The following is a 21,539-nucleotide window of genomic DNA, read 5'->3' as shown; positions in this document are numbered from 1 at the left end:
CTGTGTTGTGTGCCTTTTTTTCTTCCTGTTGATTTCTCCAGTGTCTCATCTCCTGATCTCTGTTGAGTGTGCACCAACTCAGTGGGGGATTTGGAGATCCCCCTGCTCAAGGATAAGTGTAGCTCCGCCACTGGTAGAGAGGGTGAGTTGGAGAAAGAGGATGAGAGAGCGCGAGAGAGAGACAGCAAGAGAAAGCGAGAATGAGAACGAGAGAGATTCGCCATTACTGTTGTGCAGAGGTCCCGTTGACGTCTTGTGTCGCACATCCCCCGTATGGCCTGTGGGAGGCCCAGTCGACGTTTAGTCGGATGCAGCAGCATCCGCAGCAGTTCAGGCAGAGCGAGTGTGCCAACGATCGAGCACCACCCCCGACGCCCGTCACTGCCCCCGGGTGGAGCGGACGCGAGGACAGCGCCGGACGTGGAATGAGTGGCTCGAGGACGCGTTTTTTTGGTTTGTTTGTTTGTTTTTAATTTTCTGTGGAATTGTCCTCTCCTCTTTTGTGCTTTGCAAGGTAGAGACGACGTTTTTTCGACGAGGAACTGGAGCGACCATGTTGTTCTTCCTACTAGGTGGGTACGGAACGACGGGAATATCTCCTGGCTGGGATTCACAGAGCTCGGGTCGCCGGGCTGTCCGGGCCGCGCCGAGCCGAGTTCCTTTGACGATAGCGCGTCGTCGTCGGGCTGCTTGAAGCAGCGGCGAAACGAGCCCCGGGTCGACGAGCTCGCTTCCTGGGCTCCAGCTAAGCTAACGAGGCTAGCAGCTAGCGCCTTGCTAATGTTAGCTGGTTGCCATCGCTTGGTAAGGTGCCAACTGCCAGCCCGTGGTTTGTTTTGGCCACGCTCGCGTCGTAAGAAGGGACTTTGGGAGCAGGATCGTGATTTTTTGTGTGTGTGTGTGTGTGTGTGGGGGGGGGGGGGTTGTTTGTCCGTTTGATTGTCGGCTGCTTGAAGGCTACCCCGACGAGTGCTTGAAAAAACAACCTGAGTAGGACATGATGGAAGCTCGTTCACGGTGCTTTGACGCATTACTGTTGTCGCCCAAATTCAGCACCTCCTCAAATTGTCCCCGTCGCATAGCGTTTAATGTCATTTGGACAAAAACTTGTGGCAGTGCCGAAACCTTTGGCCATTTTGCGCCTTGAAAACTTTTTGCCATTTTGCACATTGACGACCTCACGCTGAGGTCGTCCTCCTTGGTTGCCTTTAATGCTTTTGGGACTATTTGTAGCCACCGACCCTCGAGTGGTGTCACGGGTACCAACACCGGCACTGTAACTGCGAGGGCTGCTGCATTCCTGGGAAGCAGGAAGTCAGAGTTTTGCCCTTTTTGAGTTGGTCTTGAACTTGTGAAGTGCGATTACGTGTCTGGCACCTTCTCATCACTTTGAATTGAGATGTCCAAGTCGGGGACTAAAAGTAGGAAAGTGGGCTTGCAAAATAACTAATAATTGGTCAATTCACAGTTAATGCACAGAAACGTATTTCGGCGTTGCAACTACGTAAGTGGGTTAAAAAGATTCACTGGAGGCCAGCGCAGTTGCAGTTTGAAGGCAAGTTGGGTTCGGGCTGTAAGCAGCGGCGACTAGTGTGATGACTGCGGCCGTTGACAAATCTCAGCGCTGACTGTGTCCAGGAAAAACAGACGTGTAGATGATGCACTCAACAACAGCACCTCACCACAGCCAACAAGTGGCGGCAAGTTCGCCGGCATTCTTTTTCCTCTCAGCCCAAGAGCAAAGCGGCTTCCATTTCTCAAAAAAAAGGCTGGCGGTCGGCTCATGGCCTCCCTCGCCAAAGCAGATCCTCGGATCGGCCCCGGCCAGTGCAGGAACGTCATCCCGTCCGTCCGTGCTTTTTTCGGAGAAGCTGCTCTGCGGGGAATTTAATTAGCGACACGTTTGTAGGCGGTGGGCTCGGGAGGAACAAAGCAAAAGGTCGTCTTCGTTGGCCAAACGTGGGAGCCGGACCCGATGGAGCACTTGCCAGCTGTCCTCAGCAGCCGGTCGGAACCGCTCATCAAAACCAGGACGCGCCCTCCATTGTTTGGAGGAAAAGAGTTGAGTTTGGGATTGCATGGGCGACGCTCCTCTCCGGTCCTGGCGTCTTGGATCATGCGCTAATCATCTAATTTTTTATCTTCAATTAGGCGCTGGCTTGACATGAGCCGATTTCTTGGTTTGAATTCATTTCTAGGTCAGCGGTGGTCAAAGGGCTGCGCTGGCCTGCCATTTTTCTCTGCCTCTCCACAAATCAAAGTCAAAGTCAGCTTTATTGTCAATCTCTTCACATGTCAAGACACACAAAGAAACCGAAATTACGTTTTCTCTATCCCACGGTGACGAGACATATTACACGATAGACATACAAGTAAACGACACAATATAAAAACAAGAAGGCACAAACAATAAATAATAAGAATGATGAATAAATAATAAATGAACAGATAACACAATTAATAAGAGGAGCAAAATGGAGCCAGTGTGCATACAGCAGACAGTAAGCGGAGCGCAAAAGTACAGGACGCTACGCAGAAAGGGGAAGCGAGTTCAGGATCCTAACAGCCTGGAGTATGAAGCTGTTGTTGAGTCTGGTGGTGCGGGAGCCCAGAGGGCAGAAGCTCGAACAAAGAGTGAGCGGGGTGACTCACATCACTCACAATCGTGGTCGCCTTGCGGGTGAGATGGGAGGTGTAAATGTCCTTCAAGGAGGGGAGCGAAGCACCAGCAATCTTACCAGCCGTGTTCACTATGCGCTGCAGGGCCTTCAAGTTGTAGTCAGTGCAGCCGCCACCCCAAACAGCAATACAGCTGGAGAGGACGCTCTCAATGGTGCCGCGGTAAAATGTAGTCATGACGGCCGGAGGAGCGCTCGCTCGCCTGAGTTTCCGCAGGAAGTACAGGCGGCGCTGGGCTTTCTTTGCCAGTGATGCGGTGTTGGTGGACCAGGAGAGATCCTCACTGATGTGCACCCCCAGGAACTTGGCGCTGCTCACTCTCTCCACCACAGCACCGTCGATGGTCAGCGGCAGGTGTTGGGTGTGACCCTTCCGGAAGTCAACGACAACCTCCTTGGTCTTGTCGACGTTCAGCAGGAGGTTGTTGTCCCTGCACCACGTGGTCAGAAGGTCAACCTCCAGCCTGTACTGAGTCTCGTCTCCCTTGGTGATGAGACCCACCAGAGTTGTGTCGTCAGCAAACTTCACTATGCGGTTGTCGCTGTGGGTTGCAATGCAGTCATGCGTCAGGAGGGTGAAGAGTAGCGGACTGAGCACGCAGCCTTGGGGGGCCCCTGTGCTCAGCGTGATGCTGGCGGAGATCTTGTCGCCAACACGTACCACCTGTGGCCTCTGCTTTTGCCTTTTTTTTACCATGGTTTAAAACACGACTCGCGTTGTAATGAATATGCAATTGATCCCAATAGGCCATATGACGCTTCGGTAGCTGTAATGTCTTTTTTCTAACTTCCGCGCAGTCCGACATTTACCGATGGCCACACCAGGGCAGTGTTGAGCTACCCAAAGCTGTCCCCTACTGACGCCGGCCCAGTACAGTATACAAAAAAGAAAAAACATGCCAGTTTGGAGATGCTAAAAGGGTTGCAGAGGTTTTGTGGCTCTAGCTCGGCCGCAATTGAGCTTGGTGCGATCCGAAGGGCACCGGTGATTGAGTGGCTGATTGTTTGCGTTGAGCTAGCTCTAATGTTCAAATTGTCTTGCAGGCAGGTGATAGCAGGGGAAGCACGCCAGAGGACAGGAAAGGCGGGCGGGAGCGGCCGCTCGTCCAAAGCCCCGCACGAATGATATCCTGAGCTCAGCTTTGAGCTGGCGGTGCGCCAGTCGGTGACTAAGATGGCCAAAAACAAGGAGGCGCGCCCCCCAAGCTTCGCCGTCAGCGTGGTGGGCCTCTCTGGGACGGAGAAGGACAAGGGCAACTGTGGCGTGGGCAAGTCGTGCCTCTGCAACAGGTATGTGCGGCCAGACGCCGACGACTACTACTCAGAGCACACGTCGGTGCTGAGCACCATCGACTTTGGGGGCCGCGTGGTCAACAATGACCACTTTCTGTACTGGGGTGAGGTGGCCCACCGAGGGGAGGAGGGGCTCGACTGCAAAGTGCAAGTGGTGGAGCAGACTGAGTTCATCGACGACCAGACCTTCCAGGCGCACCGCAGCACCAACATGCAGCAATACGCCAAACGGGCGGCGGCCACCAAGCTCCAGTCGGCCGAGAAGCTCATGTACATCTGCACCGACCAGCTGGGCCTGGAGCAGGACTTTGAGCAGAAGCAGATGCCGGATGGCAAGCTGAGCGTGGACGGCTTTGTGCTGTGCGTGGACGTCAGCAAGGGCTGCAACCGCAAGTTTGACGACCAACTCAAGTTTGTCAGTGGCCTCTACTCGCAAATGACCAAGTCCAAGAAGCCCGTGGTGGTGGCCGCCACCAAATGCGACGAGCTGGTCGAGCAGCACCTGCGGGAGCTTCAGGCCTTTGCGGCAAGCAAGAAGAACTTGGTTCTGGTGGAGACGTCGGCTCGCGCCAACGTCAACGTGGAGCTCTGCTTCAACACACTGCTCCAGCAGCTGGACAGAAGCCGGGCCAAGCCCAAAGCCGTGCCCTATGCCGAGGCCCACAAGGTGCAGAAGCAGCTGGTCGCCGCCGTGACGGATCGGTTCGAGAAGCTGGTGGTGCAGACGGTCAGAGATTACCACAGCACCTGGAAAGGCGCGCTGAGCGGCGGCCTGAGGGGCCACCCCGACTTTGAGGACTTTGTCGCCCTGGAGGGCTCCAAGAAGGCCCGCAACGCCTTCACCAAGCACATTGCGCAACTCAAGCGGGAGCACGTGGAGCGGCGGCGCGAGGAGTACCTGGCCACCCTGCCCAAGACGCTGAGCCACCTCCTGGGCCGGTTGGACGAGGTGGAGCACCTGACGTGGGGCGAGGCGCAGAGCCTCATACGCCAGCGCCCCGACTTCCAGTGCTGGTTCGTGGCGCTGGAGCAGACACCCTGGGACGAGTCGGACCACGTGGACCACAGCGACCGGCGTATCCCCTTTGACCTCCTGGCCACGCCTGACGCCGAGAGGATCTACCGCAACCACGTGCGGCTCCTGCTGTCGGAAAAGAGGAGGGCGGACATGAAGGAGAGGTTAAAAAAAACGCTGGAGCAGCTCCACTTGGTTGGCGCCGGACAGCCTTGGGAGGAGGTGGCGTGCTTGCTCGCCGAGGACGAAGCCTACAAGTTCATCGCCGAGTCGGACAGGAGGGACGTCTACGGTCGCCACCAGCAGGAAATAGTGGAGCGGGCCAAAGAGGACTTTCAGGAAATGCTTTTCGAGCACGCCGAGCTCTTCTACGACTTGGACTTAAACGCCACGCCCAGCTGCGACAAGATGAGCCAAATCCACAGCGTCCTCAACGAGGAGCCCCGGTACCGGGCGCTACAAAAACTGGCCCCGGACCGAGAGTCTCTCCTGCTCAAGCACATCGGCTTCGTGTACCACCCCACCAAGGAGACGTGCCTGAGTGGCCCCAACTGCGTGGACCTGAAAGTGGAGCAGGTTCTGGCCAACCGGCTGCTCCAGCAACAGGAGCGCGCCCGCTCCGACCTCTACCGCAACGGCACCGACGTGGACAAGATCAACCTCTGCCTCCTGGGAAAGGAGGGCCTGGCACAGGAGCTGGCCAACGAGATTCGAGCTCAGTCCACCGACGACGAGTACGCCCTGGACGGCAAGCTCTACGAGCTGGAGCTTCTCGTAGTCGATGTCAACTCCACCTTGCTCTTCAGCCACACCTGGGTGTCCAGCTTCAAGCCGCACGGCTGCTTCTGCGTCTTCAACTCCATGGAGTCCCTCAATTGCGTGGGTGACTGCGTGGGTAGGATCCGAGCTGAAATGGCCCAGAGCAGGAGAGACAAGTGCGCCGCTCCCCTCCCCTTCATCCTTATGCTGGCCAATCCCAGGGATGGCGGCGCCTGCAAGAATGTGCCCATCCTTCGGCACCAGGGCCAGCAGCTGGCCAACAAGCTCCAGTGCACCTTTGTGGACATCCCCTCGGGCGCTTTTGCACGCAAGTTCACTGAGTCCCAGGTCAAGCAGGGCTTGCGTGGCGTGCTGGATGGGCTCAAGCGCCACTCTGACGTCCTGGCGCCGCCAGCCCTGGCGCCACTGCTACCCTCCTCCGTCAAAGATGCAGTGTCCGAGGCCCACTTGCGGGTGGTCATGTGCGCCATGTGCTGGGACCCCTTCAGCGTCGACCTCATTCTCTCCCCTTTTCTGGAGTCGCGCTGTTGCAGCGCCGGGCAGCCGGGCCGGGCCAACACGCTGCTACTGGACAAGATTATCGGCGAGAGCCGGCGCAGGATCCAAGTCACCGTGCTCTCCTACCACTCCGCCATCGGTGTCCGCAAGGACGAGCTAGTACATGGCTACATCCTGGTCTACTCGGCCAAGCGCAAGGCCTCCATGGCCACGCTGCGGGCCTTCTTGGCAGAGGTCCAGGACGTGATCCCGGTCCAGATGGTGGCCGTCACCGACAGCCAGGCTGACTTCTTTGAAAATGACGACATCAAGGAGCTGATGACGGAAGGCGAGCACATCGCCACGGAGATCGCCGCCAAGTTTACGGCGCTCTACTCGCTGTCGCAGTACCACCGGCAGACGGAGGTCTTTACGCCTTTCTTCAACCAAGTGCTGGAGAAGAAGGCCCACATCGAGAACGCTTTCATGCCAGACGGATCATCGCGTGAGCGCGTGGCCGAGCTTTTCCCCAGCTCGCCGCTCAACCGCTCGCCGGCCTACGACTCGTACTACCCAGAGTCGGACGATGACAACGAAGCCCCGCCACCATACAGCCCGATTGGCGACGACGTCCAGCTTCTTCCCGCGCCCAGCGAGCGCTGTGCCAAATATCGCCACGTAGACCCGGAGGGGAACGAATACCTGCTCCATGGTGCGCCATCCAGCGAGCACGAACGCAACCACAAAGTGCCGCCGCCCGTTCGGCCCAAGCCGGCTCTCCCCAAGCCCAGCGTGAAAAAGTTGGACCCCAACCTGCTGAAAACCATCGAAGCCGGAATGCGAAGCAACCGGCGGATGCCGCGCGCCCCCACCTCCCTGCACCCCAACAACGCCGAGGCCTCGGACGACTACGCTGAGCCCGCCGCCGCCCCGCCGCCCAGGGCCTTCCGGCCGGACGATATTTACGTGGAGCCGGATGATGCGCGCGGCCGCCCCGCTAAGCTCCGCGACTCAGAGGACGAGAACGGCTACGAGCGCAAGTCCCGGCCCGGACGGCGGCCCTCCAAGTACAAACACCGCTCAAAAATCCTCTTCAGCAAGACCAAGGCCTACCAGAGACGCTTCCACTCGGACAGCGACGGCGAGGAGGCAGGCCCCGCCACGCAGAGGAAAAAGAAAGGGCGGACCCATCGTGGAAGCGAGGAGGACCCTCTGCTGTCTCCCGCCGACCCATGGAAGGGCGGCATCGACAACCCCGCCGTCACCTCTGACCCTGAACAGGAAGACAAGAAGATGAAGAAGAAGAAGACACACAAGATGCCAAAGGAAGCCAAGAAGGTGAGTCAGAGCCGACCTTCTCTGCCAAGCTTTTTCATCTGGCTTTTGTGCCGTCCATGCCGAGAGCGGGAAATGCAAAACACAACTTTTTGCGAGGTACCTGCGATGTTGAGGTGAGGCGCGTAATAGGGAAACGCGATGCTTCATGAAAGCAAGCCCCCAGAAATCACACAAATCCATCAATTTGATGACAACAAAATTCTCTCCTCGCTCGTCTCACCATTTTAAAAACAAATAACAGGAAACGCTTTGTTGCGTCATGTGATTCTGTACAATGGGTGAGAACTGATCTGGAGCCAGCGGCAGTAGACGTGCCGCGCCGTCGCGACCCAAGCCTTGAGTAGCGTGCAAATCGCTGGACAAATTCCGCCCCGGGCGCTTGACAGCCACCTTCAATGAGCGCCATTGTGAATAGTGTCAAGTGCCTCAGCAATTGTGCCGTGGGAGTTGATGCGCTCGTATGGCAGCAGCAAACTCGCGTCACAATAAGTGTCCTATTTTTTTTTGTAGACCTTGCGTTCTCCAAACCAACCACGTTGCCTTTCCAACGGCCCACTAGCCGATTAGCATGACTAGTTGCAAGAGATAAAGCGAATATCGGCGCGGAAATTAAACATGTGGCCTTGTGATTGAAGAAGAAATGCTGTCGACGTTTTTTGAATGAGCGGCCCTTCACCCGAAAGAGCGAGCTTTTGAGCATTTGGCGGCCCATGCCGCTCCAAGGTCATTTGGGCCGCTCTCTCTCTTCCCATTGGGTGGCGCAGTCAGTAAAAGCAAACGTGCACTTGTCAGCATTGCTCTGCTCTTCATCCTGTGGTCCCAAGGCGGCAAGTGCATTTCTTGAGCTCCAAATGGGTCCGCGGGGTTTTCGGGGACAGCCAATCGGATTGTGGTGTGGTGTCAGCTTTTGGTCATGCTGTTGTCCAGGCCAAGTCGTCCAAGGTGCCCAAGCCGTTGTACCCCCCCACGCGGCGAACGTGGGAGAGCAACTACTTTGGCGTCCCACTGCACAACCTGGTCAGCCCAGAGCGGCCTATCCCGCTCTTCATCGAGAAGTGCGTCGACTACATCGAGCGCACAGGTGAGCCAGAGCCCGCTTGAGGCCGCCTTCCTTTCTTCACGTGAATGCCCGCCTTGGCTTGATGTTGAATGCGTGCGTGTGTTGGCAGGTTTGACCACGGAAGGCTTGTATCGCGTGAGCGGCAACAAGACAGACCAAGACAACATCCAGAAGCAGTTTGACCAAGGTGATGCGCCTGCCTTGTCACACACATTTGGACTTGTTCTGTGGCGTCATCTTTCTTTGGGGTGGCCCCTGCCTCATCCCCCCTGTCTGCTCTGGGCATTTGTCCCCAAAATAGCCAACTTTGGCCATATCTCCACATCTGGCTTTTCTGCTTCGCTTGGGTTCGTGTGTGAGCAATTTGAGTTGGACGGCGAGCTTGAGCCGAGGCCTGCATCCAAAGTCGGGCCCTTTGCCGCCCGCGCATGTCGATGGTGGTGGCTGCGAGACGTTGACGGTGTGCCTTTGCGGGTGCAGATCCGAGCATGGACTTCCTGGAGCTGGACGTGGCCATCAATGCGGCGGCCGGCGCGCTCAAGGCCTTCTTCGCCGACCTGCCTGACCCGCTTATCCCGTACGCGCTGCATCCTGTACTGGTCCAGGCCGCAAGTAAGCAAGCACGCACGCACCCATGCTCTTTGGCAGCCACTCAAGAGTCAGTCATATAAAGAACAATCAACAGTTATACAGAAATAAATTACCAAAACTCAGATTGTAAGACCAGTACAGACTGGTGCCCCCCATGGAAGTAACATTGACAGCGTGACCCACTGCGTTACGGACTACATCAATTTCTGTGTGGAGACCACTGTGGCCTCCAAGTTGGTCCGGTGTTTTCCCAATAACAAACCCTGGGTGTCGTCCGAGATAAAGGCTCTGCTTAATGGGAAGAAGAGAGCCTTTGGCTCGGGGGATGTGGTGGAGCTGCTTAGAATCCAGAAGGAACTCCGGCTGAAGATCAGGCAGGAGAAGGAGAACTACGGGAGGAGGCTGGAGAAGCAGATGGGGCTTAACAACGCCTGGAACGTCTGGAGGGGTCTGCAGTCCATCATGGGCCATGGTAAAGGGGCTGATCGGAAACCGGCTGATAGGGACAAGGACTGGGCGGATGAACTCAATATGTTCAACTGATTTGATTCCGCCTCCCCCCCCCTGCCCCTTCACCTCGCTCCGCACCTCATTCTGCCATCTTCGACACGCCAGCCCCCTCGCCAGCTTACCAACCCTCACTCACCCCCCTGGAGTCACTGTCTCCACTCCATCACCCTGGTCTTCCGACAGCCCCCTCTTCTTTACAGATCTTCAGGTGAGAAGTCACCTCAGAAAGATCAAGGCAGGGAAGGCCCCGGGCCCAGACGGCATCTGGCCAAGACTGCTCAGGGACTGTGCGGACCAGCGAAGTGGTGTGGTCAGGTACCTGCTCATCCTGAGCCTGAACAAGGTCCCAGGACTGTGGAAGACCTCCTGTGTGGTCAGGTACTGACCGGGACAGGGGGAGACCGAATAAGATGGTCAGAAGAGCGAGCTTTGTCCTGGGCTGTCCCCTGGACTCCATAGAGGTTGTGGGTGAGAGGACGACGTTGATTAAGCTTAAACCCATCATGGACAACACCTCTCACCCCCCTTATGAGATTGTGCGGTCCCTGAGCAGCTCCTTTAGCGGCAGACCTTTGCACCCTCGGTGTAGGAAGGAACGGTTCCGCAGGTCCTTCATTCCCTCTGCTGTCAGACTTTACAACATGCATGCCACCTGATAAAATGAATGTGTTTTGTCTCTACTAGCAGCACTTGTGTTTGTCCTTGTCTGTTATTTACCCTTTTTTGTAATTCTGGCACTTGTTTTATTCTTGCACTCTTATTATTCTTGCACTCATATGCGCTGCTGTGACAAGTGAATTTCCCCGCTGTGGGATGAATAAAGTTCTATCATATCATCATCATCACAATAAAATAAGAAGTTAGAATAAATAAAATAATACACAATTATAATACTATAATAATTATTAGTGAGTTAATCAGCGTTTTTCATGAATGAAAAATGCAATTCTGCATTTACATTTTAAATCATTCTTTGATCAATTAAGCTAATTAGAAGCAGGTGCAACAACTGTATTTCATGTTCAGTTTAAGTGTCTTTGACAAAATCGGCATTACAAATTGTTTATGCGCCGCCGAACGATTAGCCTCGAAACGCTCCGCCGCCAGATGGGCCGCTGCGGCCTTTGAATCTTTGACCTTGCGGTGTTTGCAGAGCTGACAGACTATGTGGAGCGCTTGCACGTCCTCAAGGAAATCGTCAGCAAGTTCCCCTCCGTCAACTATCACGTCTTCAAGTACATCATTACTCACCTCAACAGGTAAGACGCGTGCGCAAGCCTTCTCGGACAAGCAGGCAGAGGGCACGCACGTGCGCGCACACACACACACACACACACTGGCGTCTGTGTGTGCAGGGTGAGCCAGCACAGCAAGAGCACGCTAATGACGGCCGACAACTTGTCCATCTGCTTCTGGCCCACGCTAATGCGGCCTGACTTTGAGAACAAAGACACGCTGTCCAGCACCAAGCTCAACCAGGCCGTGGTGGAGGCCTTCATTGTGCAGAGCGATTTCTTCTTCCACGGTGGCGATCTAGTCCGCGGCAGCAGCGGTGACGACGGCGGGCCGCCCCCGCCCTGCCGCGACATGGTGGAGGCCCTGCTGCCTCTGCAGCTGCCGCCCCCCCTGCAACCGCAGCAGATCCAGCGCGCATTGCCCCCGGAGCCCCTCGTCTGAGCGCCCTCGAAAAAATTGGTCACGTGTGCTTTTCTGCCGCTGATTGAAAAACGGGCTGCAGGACTGACCCCACTGGCAGATGAGCCGATATCTTGTTAGTTTTTTTTTTTTTTTTAAACAATCAGGGGGAGTCTAAGCATGCTTTGGGGGGGGGGGGGTAGGGTTAGGGTGACAATGCCCCCGTGGCCCCCCTCTAGCACCGGCAGTGACCAACACACACTCCTGTTCCCCCGAAAAAGGGTTGAAGTTGCCTGTGGATGGCAACAAGGCTTTTGCCGAAATGAGGCTCCTCAACTCACTTCAACATAGTTCCTGGGCACCAAGATGCCACAGAACACTCCCAGGTTAGTTTTGCAGCAAAAAGCGGACTTTAAAAAGAGTAACATTGAAATACAGTAGCGTATAGCAGGTCCAAGTGTTCAAAAGAAGGCGGAGCGTTCATTCTTCAAAAGCAAACTTCCCAATATTGGATGTTAAGAAAATTAAAAAGTCAACACAAATGGTTCAGTCGTCAAAAAGTACAGCTGTCAACACGTTCCAAGAGTCTAACATTAAATGCACGTTGGTACCCGAAGAAATGTATGCCCATGCCTAACAAATGGGGAGGGGGCGCAACTATATGACTTGCGTGACGTCCGCCCCCTCCCAAGGCTGAAAAGTCTTCCTCAAGGTCGTCACATTTCTGCAAAAGAGCCTCAGCTCCATCGCACGCTGCTTTTCAATCGCTTTTTATTTTGATATCTTTCTATCTGCTCTCATTTCTACCCTGTGTATGCGCGTGACCACACGCGTGGATTGAGGAGGGAAAATGTAACATTCATCGTGTGTTACATCTAGAGAAGGGACAATGACAAACCACTACAGGACACCGCGTCCGCGTGTTTGCTATTGAACGTAAACAAAGCAGGCAACCCATTCATGTTATCGTCAGTTATTCTATTAAGAAAAGGGGGAGGTTCTTGTTGCTGACAATTAACTATTTTGTTTCTTTTGCTTAAATGTATAGTTTTCCCCTAAATAGAGGAAATAAGTTTATAAAAGAGTCATTATACAATATTCGCTTTGATCAGCACAAACTCTGCTGATGGACTTCAGCAACGGAAGGGAAAGCCTGCAATTCCCTACCGTGTTTGCCCGCAGCGCCCCCTCCGGCGGTGGGATGTGATGCGTGGGTTGTGAAAGCGGAACAAATGTCCCACGTTGGGGTGCTTGTAGACTTAGTTATCGTTCATTTGGGCAGAAGGAAGCACTTTGTGCAAAGACACATGACATCACGGCAATGTTGGAATTTGGGTGCGAGCCAAACGGAAATATGAAAATGCGGAGGGGGTGATGCGAGGGCCGGCTGTTTGGACAACAAGCGGCGCACCCAAAGTGTTGTTGCGCACGAATGAGTGGCGAGTGAATGTCAGTGAGCCAGTTCGTGTGATCAGATCAGAGTTGGAGTCCAAGTGTGCGAAAGTGGAGGTAAAGTGTGTGTGAGTGTTTGTCACTAGCTCTTCGCACGAGCGCACGTCCCACACCGCCTTGTTGATGGCATAGCCTGATGCTAACAAAGTGCTAGCACCGGAAACAAAATACCTCCACACTTTTTTTGGATTTGGTTTGGACTCCCACTCAAATTAAGAGAGTGGAAAAATAAGCAAAGGGAAAATGTAGCAATTCATGTGGGAAAAAGTCACAGCCCTTTTCTTCCGAAGGCGTTAAAGGGACAAAAACTTTGCCGACTGCATTGCGTCTGTAAACTTTCGCGACGTAGGCCAAGAAACTGAGCGTCTGCTACACCGAGAGAAAAATGAAAACATGTTTGTCTACTTACCACATGTGACAAGCTGCCGGAAACTCGAAAAAGTACATCCTGTTTCCAAATAAACTTTTTTTTCCCAGAAAACATTGATGGTTCCTCGTTGACTTCCAATTTGTTTTTGATGCAGGGATGAGAATCTTCCGCGGATTTCCGTGTTTTTGTCCGTCGAGAGTATCATTTTCGTGAATCGTGTAGATCCGTTGGGAAAATTGTTTTATATGGAGGGATTGGCAGCAGTGTTGCGACAACAGCCGCCTGATTTAAGGCAGCATTTTGGCGCTACTTTCGTCACATCATTTGCCTACTTATTTGCCTAATTAGCAAAGTGAAGAGAAAAAAGACGATGATCGTGCAAGGGAAATAGACAAGCCGAACGGGATCAGGAACTGCTTCAGATGGGCATGGCCATTGTTAGGGTGGTGCTCACTCTAACTTATTTTGCAAGAACCACACAGGAGTCAAGCAAGTCATTTTAGACACCTGCAGGCGGAGAGTTCACTCGTCGCTGTGCTTACAGCGATGGTCGATTGAAGTCTGACTCAGGCCTCGTCAGGTGCTTATTTATTGAGAGAAACAGAGTGGGGTTGAAAGTGGGGGTGTGGGAACACACAGGATTGGGTGAAGACGGTCCCCTGCTGATCAAAGCATAGCAGGGGACCTTTTACGACGTTCTGTAAACAAAGCAACTTTGATTGCTTCCTCTGCAGCTAGTCAATAAATTGAAAACATCTTAGCACTTTGGTCTACTACTTTTGTTAAGACAGGACAAGCTAGTTAAATAATTACAGGTTACATTCCAACATAATCATACGATGAAGATATTCTGCAAACCCTAACATATCCCTCCTGTTTTATCATATGATTATGTCAACCTCGATCAGTCAAACATAAGTAAGAAAATACAATGAAAGCAGTAACCTCCATTGAAGATGAGGTTTTTCCTCAATACACCAGTCCAAATTGTGTGTGTAATTTAAAAACCTGCGGCCAGATTAAATGCAGGAAAAGAGTTACACGGTCCCTCTGCCTTAGGCGACCAGAATGTTATCACTCAAGATAAAAATTGCTCGTGATTGTTCAGCCGTTGGGGGCTTGGCACGCCCACTGGTGGAGGGGGAGCACAATTCTCACCCCCTTCGCAGATCTGCTCCGTCCGGGGAGAACTTGGGAATGTCTGCTGCGTGGTCGTTGTCTTCAGTGGCTCAGGGTGGACTACCTGGCCACCAAGGGGGAAGAGGGTTATTCTGCCTCTGTATGAACTGGGGCGGGGACTGTCGATGGCTGATCTGGTTCCTTGCAGGAACCCTTCACTGGGGCGCACTGGGACAGATGATACCACAAATCTCCTTTGCCGGCCAGCCGGACGGCATGTGAGATGCGCTCCACCAATTTATAGGGTCCAGTCGACGCAGGCTCCGTCCCCCACCTTCTTGGGACCTTCAGCCAGAACGTTGGGGTGATCTGGACCTCGGTCTTTGCTTCCGTATCCGCAGTAGTTTGCTGACCAAATCCCGATCTGGATCCGCCACCGAAAGAACAGCAGCACGTCCGGAAAACAGCAAAAAACAGCACCTTTTCTGCAACCTTTGCATTAGTCATTTGAGATGTTTCTTCTGCTCCTCTCATCACTGTTTTGGTTGCCCTGGTTAAAGAGGTGTTGCTACACCAAAGAGAGGGAAGATTGTGTCCGTAGCAACGTTGATTAGCTAAGGAATGTAGTGTGGTGTGAATTAGCACTTCATTGTCGGCCCGTGACCCCCGCAGAATCTGTCCTCCTTCCTCAACCAGCCGTTCTTTTCTCATGGTTGGCTGACCCGTCCTCGATTGTGATCAGATAACTTGAATTGCCACTTTCCTGTGGAACAATGCAACTAGGCCTTGGCTAGACTTTATCTACTTAGTAAATTAATACACAATAACAATAAGTAACTTGTCCTAAACACTAAAACTAATGTTAAGTAGATGTAAGGTAACTGGTATGCAGTTCCTTAAACAAACATTGAGTAAATATAGGATAACTTGTACGCAACTACTTCAAACTGTGTTTAACACTTAACAAAGAAAAACAGTTCTGATCAACAACAATCTATGAATAAAACCTACAGTTAACTAAAAGGAATGGAGTTTCTTTCAACCAGATAAGAACATTTTGCCTATGCAAATAAGCTCTGCTCATTGTTAGTGAAGGCCTCTTACAGGAACAAAAACACACAGCTAACATAAGGACAGGAAGGATACATATGGCTGACAGGGATCAAAAGACATCCCTGTCACTAAAGAGGAAGAACGTAGATAAAAGGAAAGCCATAAACTCGTAAAGACAAGGGCTACAGATCTGGCAGGCCAAGGCTTCACTTAAATTATTCCAACATTTCCCTCCTGTTTATCACACATTTGCTCAATTTATACATTACCAAAAACAACCACTTCTCTTGATTTTCAGTTGTCGGATCACAAGTATGCGCACAAATATTTCCACCAAAGAGGATAAATGTTGCGACATCATCATTCGGAAACACACAGATCTGGGAAAAAGTCTGTAAACTCAATTGCATCATCATCATCATCATCGTTATCATCAACATGCTGCCGTTCAGACATTAGGCATACCCGGGCCATCTCGTCGTCCATGGGCGAGATTGCTGTAGTGATAAGACGATTAAACAGAGCACGGAGACATGGAATACAACAACATCCACACAAGGTGAGTATAGCAGTAATTGAGGACACAAGGGCTTTATACTTCCCAAACGCAGTCATCCACTTGTGCTCTTTCATCCTCGTGTTGAGGGATTGCAAGCTTGCAATCACCTTCGTCAGGCTCCCATCAGGGTCGGTGTCATTCTGGATGAAGGTGCAGCATCGTTCCCTGAACATTGCGCAGACCCTTCCTTTCCCAGACAACAACATAACAAGAGCATTGCGGTTCTGGATTGACATTAGGGAAGGCGTGGCTAGCTGTTCGTGCACTGCCTCAAGTCCCACTTGTGTCAGTTTGCCCAATTTCTGCATGTTGCAATGGATGTAATTTATCCTGTCAACATTCTTGTTCATCGTCCATCAGCAGCAAATGGAGGACTCCCATCCCGCTTCAATTTGGTCAATTAATTCTTATTAATCAGGAACTCCTCTGGGGACTCTAATTGCATCAATTTCAGTCAGATCATCGCCGCCTCTCAAATTTAAAGATATTATGTTTTTGTTTTTTCCAGCTTTTTCCCCAGATCTTGGCATGTCGGTACATATACATTTTTGGTTGACTACATTCTCTAAAAGCAATGGTTTCTTTTCTTTTTTTCTTTTTTTTTCTTCAACGGATATTATATAGAACACTCTGTCGCACATTTCACAATCAGTAGATGTGACAGATATCACACAATCTTTTATCAATGGCAACGGTACAACATAAAGAATTGGTCGTGAACCCATACACATGACATTCATAATTGTTCCTGTCTTTGCAGCTTGTTTTGCCATTAGCAATCAATTGTTTATTTTACCAGTTACTCTTATAGTCAACTAAAACAAACTATCCACATTCATTTTAGAGATAGTGATTCCATCCTTTAACATCTACAGCAGTTGTAGACAAGGTATTATTTCTTTACATAACGTTTTTGCCACTGTTAAGGCATTCAGTGTTTACTTTGAAGCCAATTCAATCCATTTTTAGAATGCATCTATTATGACCAGGCATTATAACCCTGTGGATTGTGTTTAGCACATGTTAAACAAGCTCTACAAAAAAATTTTTTATAAACATTTTGAATATGAATCAAATTCATATGTTGTATAAAGCTGACTGAACTGCCCTTCCATCCCCCCTGTTGAGCCAGGTGTCAACGGCACAGGACAACACCATGGCTCAATACAGCTGCCCATTTGTATCGTTTCCTTTCCTTTCTCAACGTGACAACCCAATCCACCAATCGAAGAAAAAAATCAAAAGAAATCAACTAAATAACTGCTGGTAAAGTAATATAATAGTTAACTGTTGTAGTTTCTTAACTTTAACTAACTCAATCGCTCTCTTATTCTCAAATTTTAAATTTAGCTTTGAAATGTCATTATTTCATAATTGTTCATCATCCAATTCCAGAAAGCAAGTTCCTTCCATCTCTCAAATTTTGTTTAACCAAGGCTAGGCATTAAAGGAGCGTGGACCAGTTTCTGCCCATAAACAAATTGCTCGCTTTTTTATTTTTCCTTCCTCTCTTAACAAAATTGGTTTTGTTTTGCGGTGCAAATCAGATACACTACAGATAAATAAATTCTTTAGTGCACCTATAGTAGCCATTTTCATCCTTTTAACACATAACACAACACACAGACAACACAAAAACAGCAGAGACACAGCTCACAAACAATACCAACAAACAACGCTGCGCAAACGCCAGCCTTTTTTGACGTTTTGGTTGTACCTTTCCTTTTTTTCTTTTTTTTTTTTTTTCTTTCCTCAGTGCCTTTTATCCTTCGTGCAACTATTGTCACACCTTCCCTAGGCATCACCCTGCTTCAATATCACTTGCCACCACGCACTCAGCACACCCCCGGAGTGGGTACGATCCCACTCCGCGCGCAGCCACAGCAAGGGAAGCAAGCGCGCCAACCCAGCAAACAGCTACCCGCAGAGTCCAGAGCCCCACACCTACATCAGTCTCCCCCACAATCAAATTACATTATCAATCACCACAGGAGCCGGCTCCTACACCCTTTTCACACCACAACGCCACACTCCCCCCTCCACAGTCCAGTCTCAGTGGAGACAATGGAAGGCAGGAAGGAACAGGTGAGACACCGAAGGAGCAAGCTCTAGCAGTCCTCCCACTAACCAATTACAACCAACAACAAAAGCCCAAATTACTTATGTCTGTTTGGGAAGTTCACAACAGCCAAACGTCACAAATGACAAACCACAAGACACAGGTCTTGGAACCACATTGACGACCGCCAAACGCAAATGCCGGTTCAAGGACTGTTTTTCGTCTGTTCTTTGCAACTCTTGTCAAAAGCAACCTTTATTTTTCTTTTGTTTGTATTATTATTATTTTTTTTTTCTTCTTTCCTTTCTAGCATCTAACTTACTCAAAATCATTCTTCCTTCAAAGTCGCTCAACTACTTGTCCATAGCAGTCTCCGACAACTTCAACCATTCAACCTGTATTTTCCCTTCAGTCGGGCATTCAGTCATCAATGCTCATTTGCATCTCACACACAGCCTCCAAAAAGGAGTCTTTCTATCACATTGGTCCCAATTCATCCAAGCTCTCCACACAACATTCATATACCATTTCCAACTCAAGGTTCCCGATAGAACAATCCACCAATCCAAAAAAAACTCAACACACAAAAAAAACTGCTTGCAAATTAATCCGAATTTTCTCCTTGTTTTCAAATTCAAAGAACTCAATCTCTCAGATTTAGCTTGCATATAGAAGTTCGTATAATCCTACAACACAACCAATCAATAATTTCCATTAAATGTAGCATACAATGTCTCTGTATTAGCATGAGCGGGCAAAAAGGGGGGGGGGGAAGCTTGACATGTTGAAAATTTGGCTTTTCCTCTGCCTCTTCCTCCACCCTTTGATTGGTACTGTTTTGCACGACGACACTCTTTTGACCAGTGTCCACGTTTCCCACAGTTCCAACAGTTGTCAGAAGCTGATGGGGGTTTTGAATTATATGGATGCCTGCGACCTTGTTGGCCTCTACCTCTTCCTCTGGCCTGCTGGGACCCATGGAAGAAGACTGTTGTATCTTCATCTAGGTCATCATCATCATCGTTGCCTAGATGAAATACATCAGAACTTTTGCCTCTTTTGATCACCTTTTCAGCATGTCTGGGCCATTGCATAGTTGTTGTCACACTTGCAACATCTACTTCCACCAAATGTTTCCTCACCCAGTTGCCGATTTCCTCTGCCTCTTCCTCCACCCTTTGATTGGTACTGTTTTGCACGACGACACTCTTTTGACCAGTGTCCACGTTTCCCACAGTTCCAACAGTTGTCAGAACCTGATGGGGGTTTTGAATTCAAAGTCAAAGTCAGCTTTATTGTCAATCTCTCCACATGTCACAACACACAAAGAGACCGAAATTACGTTTTTCTCTATCCCACGGTGACGAGACACGTAACACGATAGACATAAAAGTACGCGACACAATATAAAAACAAGAAGGCAAAAATTCAAACAATCAATAGTAAGAGTGATGAATGAATAATAAATAAACAGATAACACAATAAATAAGAGGAGCAAAACGGAGCCAGCAAGCATAGCGCAAAAGTAAAAAACATCATAAACAAAAAGGCACAAACAATAAATAATAAGAGTAATAATAAATAATAAATAAACAGATAACACAACAAATAAGAGCCAGTGTGCATACAGACAGTACAGACAGTAAAAGTACAGGACGCTACGCAGAACGGGGGAGCGAGTTCAGGATCCTAACAGCCTGGAGTATGAAGCTGTTTGAGAGTCTGGTGGTGCGGGAGCGCAGGCTTCTGTACCTCTTCCCAGAGGGCAGAAGCTCGAACAAGGAGTGAGCGGGGTGACTCACATCACTCACAATCGTGGTCGCCTTGCGGGTGAGATGGGAGGTGTAAATGTCCTTCAAGGAGGGGAGCGGAGCACCAGCAATCTTACCAGCCGTGTTCACTATGCGCTGCAGGGCCTTCAAGTTGTAGTCAGTGCAGCCGCCACCCCAAACAGCAATACAGCTGGAGAGGACGCTCTCAATGGTGCCGCGGTAAAATGCAGTCATGACGGCCGGAGGAGCGCTCGCTCGCCTGAGTTTCCGCAGGAAGTACAGGCGGCGCTGGGCTTTCTTTGCCAGTGATGCAGTGTTGGTGGACCAGGAAAGATCCTCACTGATGTGCACCCCCAGGAACTTGGCGCTGCTCACTCTCTCCACCACAGCACCGTCGATTGTCAGCGGCAGGTGTTGGGTGTGACCCTTCCGGAGGTCCACAACAATCTCCTTGGTCTTGTCGACGTTCAGCAGGAGGTTGTTGTCCCTGCACCATGTTGTCAGAAGGTCAACCTCCAGCCTGTATTGAGTCTCGTCTCCCTTGGTGATGAGACCCACCAGAGTCGTGTCGTCAGCAAACTTCACGATACGGTTGTCGCTGTAGGTTGCAGTGCAGTCATGCGTCAGGAGGGTGAAGAGCAGCGGACTGAGCACGCAGCCTTGGGGGGCCCCCGTGCTCAGCGTGATGCTGGCGGAGATTTTGTCGCCAACACGCACTACCTGTGGCCTCTGACAGAGGAAGTCCAGTAGCCAGTTGCAGAGGTAGGTACTGAGGCCCAGCGCGTCAAGTTTGCTGATGAGGCGTTGTGGCACAATGGTGTTGAAGGCAGAACTGAAGTCCACAAACAGCAATCTCACATACGAGTCCCTCCTCTCCAGGTGGGTGAGGGCCGAGTGGAGGGCAGAGCAGATGGCATCCTCAGAAGACCGCTTGGGTCGGTACGCAAACTGGAAGGGGTCAATGGTGGGGGGGAGAACGGATCGGATGTGCTCCATGACAAGCCGCTCAAAGCACTTCATGATGATGGGCGTAAGTGCCACGGGGCGGTAGTCATTGAAGCAGGTCGGAGCGGGTTTCTTCGGCACAGGTACGATGGTGGCAGCTTTGAAACACGACGGGACGATGGCCTGCTACAGGGAAGTGTTAAAGATGTCCGTGAAGACATCTGTCAGCTCACCAGCGCAGTCCTTCAGCGCCCGACCCGGGATGATGTCAGGGCCCGCCGCCTTACGGATGTTGATGGCGGCAAGCGCCCTCCTCACGCTGTCGGCGGAGAGGCACAGGGGCAGTTCGTGTGAAGGGGGAGTGGCCTTCAGCGGGCAAGTGCTGTTCTGAGCGTCGAAGCGAGCAAAGAAGCGGTTGAGGTCATTGAGCAGATGGACGTCGCCTTCACAGCTCTGCGGCGCGGGCTTGTAATCCGTGATGGTCTGAATGCCCTGCCAAAGGCTCCGTGCGTCCCTGCTGTCTTTGAAGTGGGCGGTAATTTTGCACGAGAACGCCCTCTTTGCTTCTTTGATGCCCCGGGACAGGTCGGCCCTCGCAGTCCTCAAGCTAGCCTCATCCCCTGCTCTAAAGGCTTTATCCCTGGCCCTCAGCAGCCTGAAGACAGCCCCTGTCAGCCATGGCTTCCGGTTAGCCCGAGTGACGATGGATTTTGAGAGAGTCACATCATCAATGCACTTCCTGATGTAGGAGGAAACAGAGTCAGTATACTCCTCAATGTCTGTCCGATCGTCGCAAGTGGCAGCCCTCCTAAACATGTCCCAGTCAGTAGAG

General features: G+C 51.3%; 1 protein-coding gene across 3 annotated transcripts; it reads left to right on the top strand.

Moving 5' to 3' along the window:
* Positions 1–147: 147 nt before the first annotated feature.
* On the top strand, positions 148–13,310 carry arhgap5 (Rho GTPase activating protein 5). Of its 3 annotated transcripts, XM_061300616.1 has the most exons (8): positions 148–453; positions 3,723–3,968; positions 4,081–7,581; positions 8,509–8,662; positions 8,751–8,828; positions 9,122–9,253; positions 10,896–11,001; positions 11,098–13,310. In XM_061300616.1, the coding sequence occupies exons 3-8, from the start codon at positions 4,183–4,185 to the stop codon at positions 11,417–11,419; spliced, it is 4,191 nt and encodes a 1,396-aa protein (XP_061156600.1). In that variant the 5' UTR covers positions 148–453; positions 3,723–3,968; positions 4,081–4,182; the 3' UTR covers positions 11,420–13,310. The 3 variants fall into 3 exon arrangements, with proteins under 3 accessions (XP_061156600.1, XP_061156599.1, XP_061156598.1); XM_061300615.1 differs by having other exon boundaries at positions 3,723–7,581; XM_061300614.1 differs by having other exon boundaries at positions 149–572; positions 3,723–7,581.
* Positions 13,311–21,539: the final 8,229 nt, after the last annotated feature.

This window comes from Syngnathus typhle, linkage group LG16, assembly GCF_033458585.1.
Source record: "Syngnathus typhle isolate RoL2023-S1 ecotype Sweden linkage group LG16, RoL_Styp_1.0, whole genome shotgun sequence".
NCBI lineage: Eukaryota > Metazoa > Chordata > Actinopteri > Syngnathiformes > Syngnathidae > Syngnathus > Syngnathus typhle.
The sequence above is the reverse complement of the archived record's forward strand: the minus strand, read 5'-3'. Positions and strand labels throughout refer to the sequence as shown.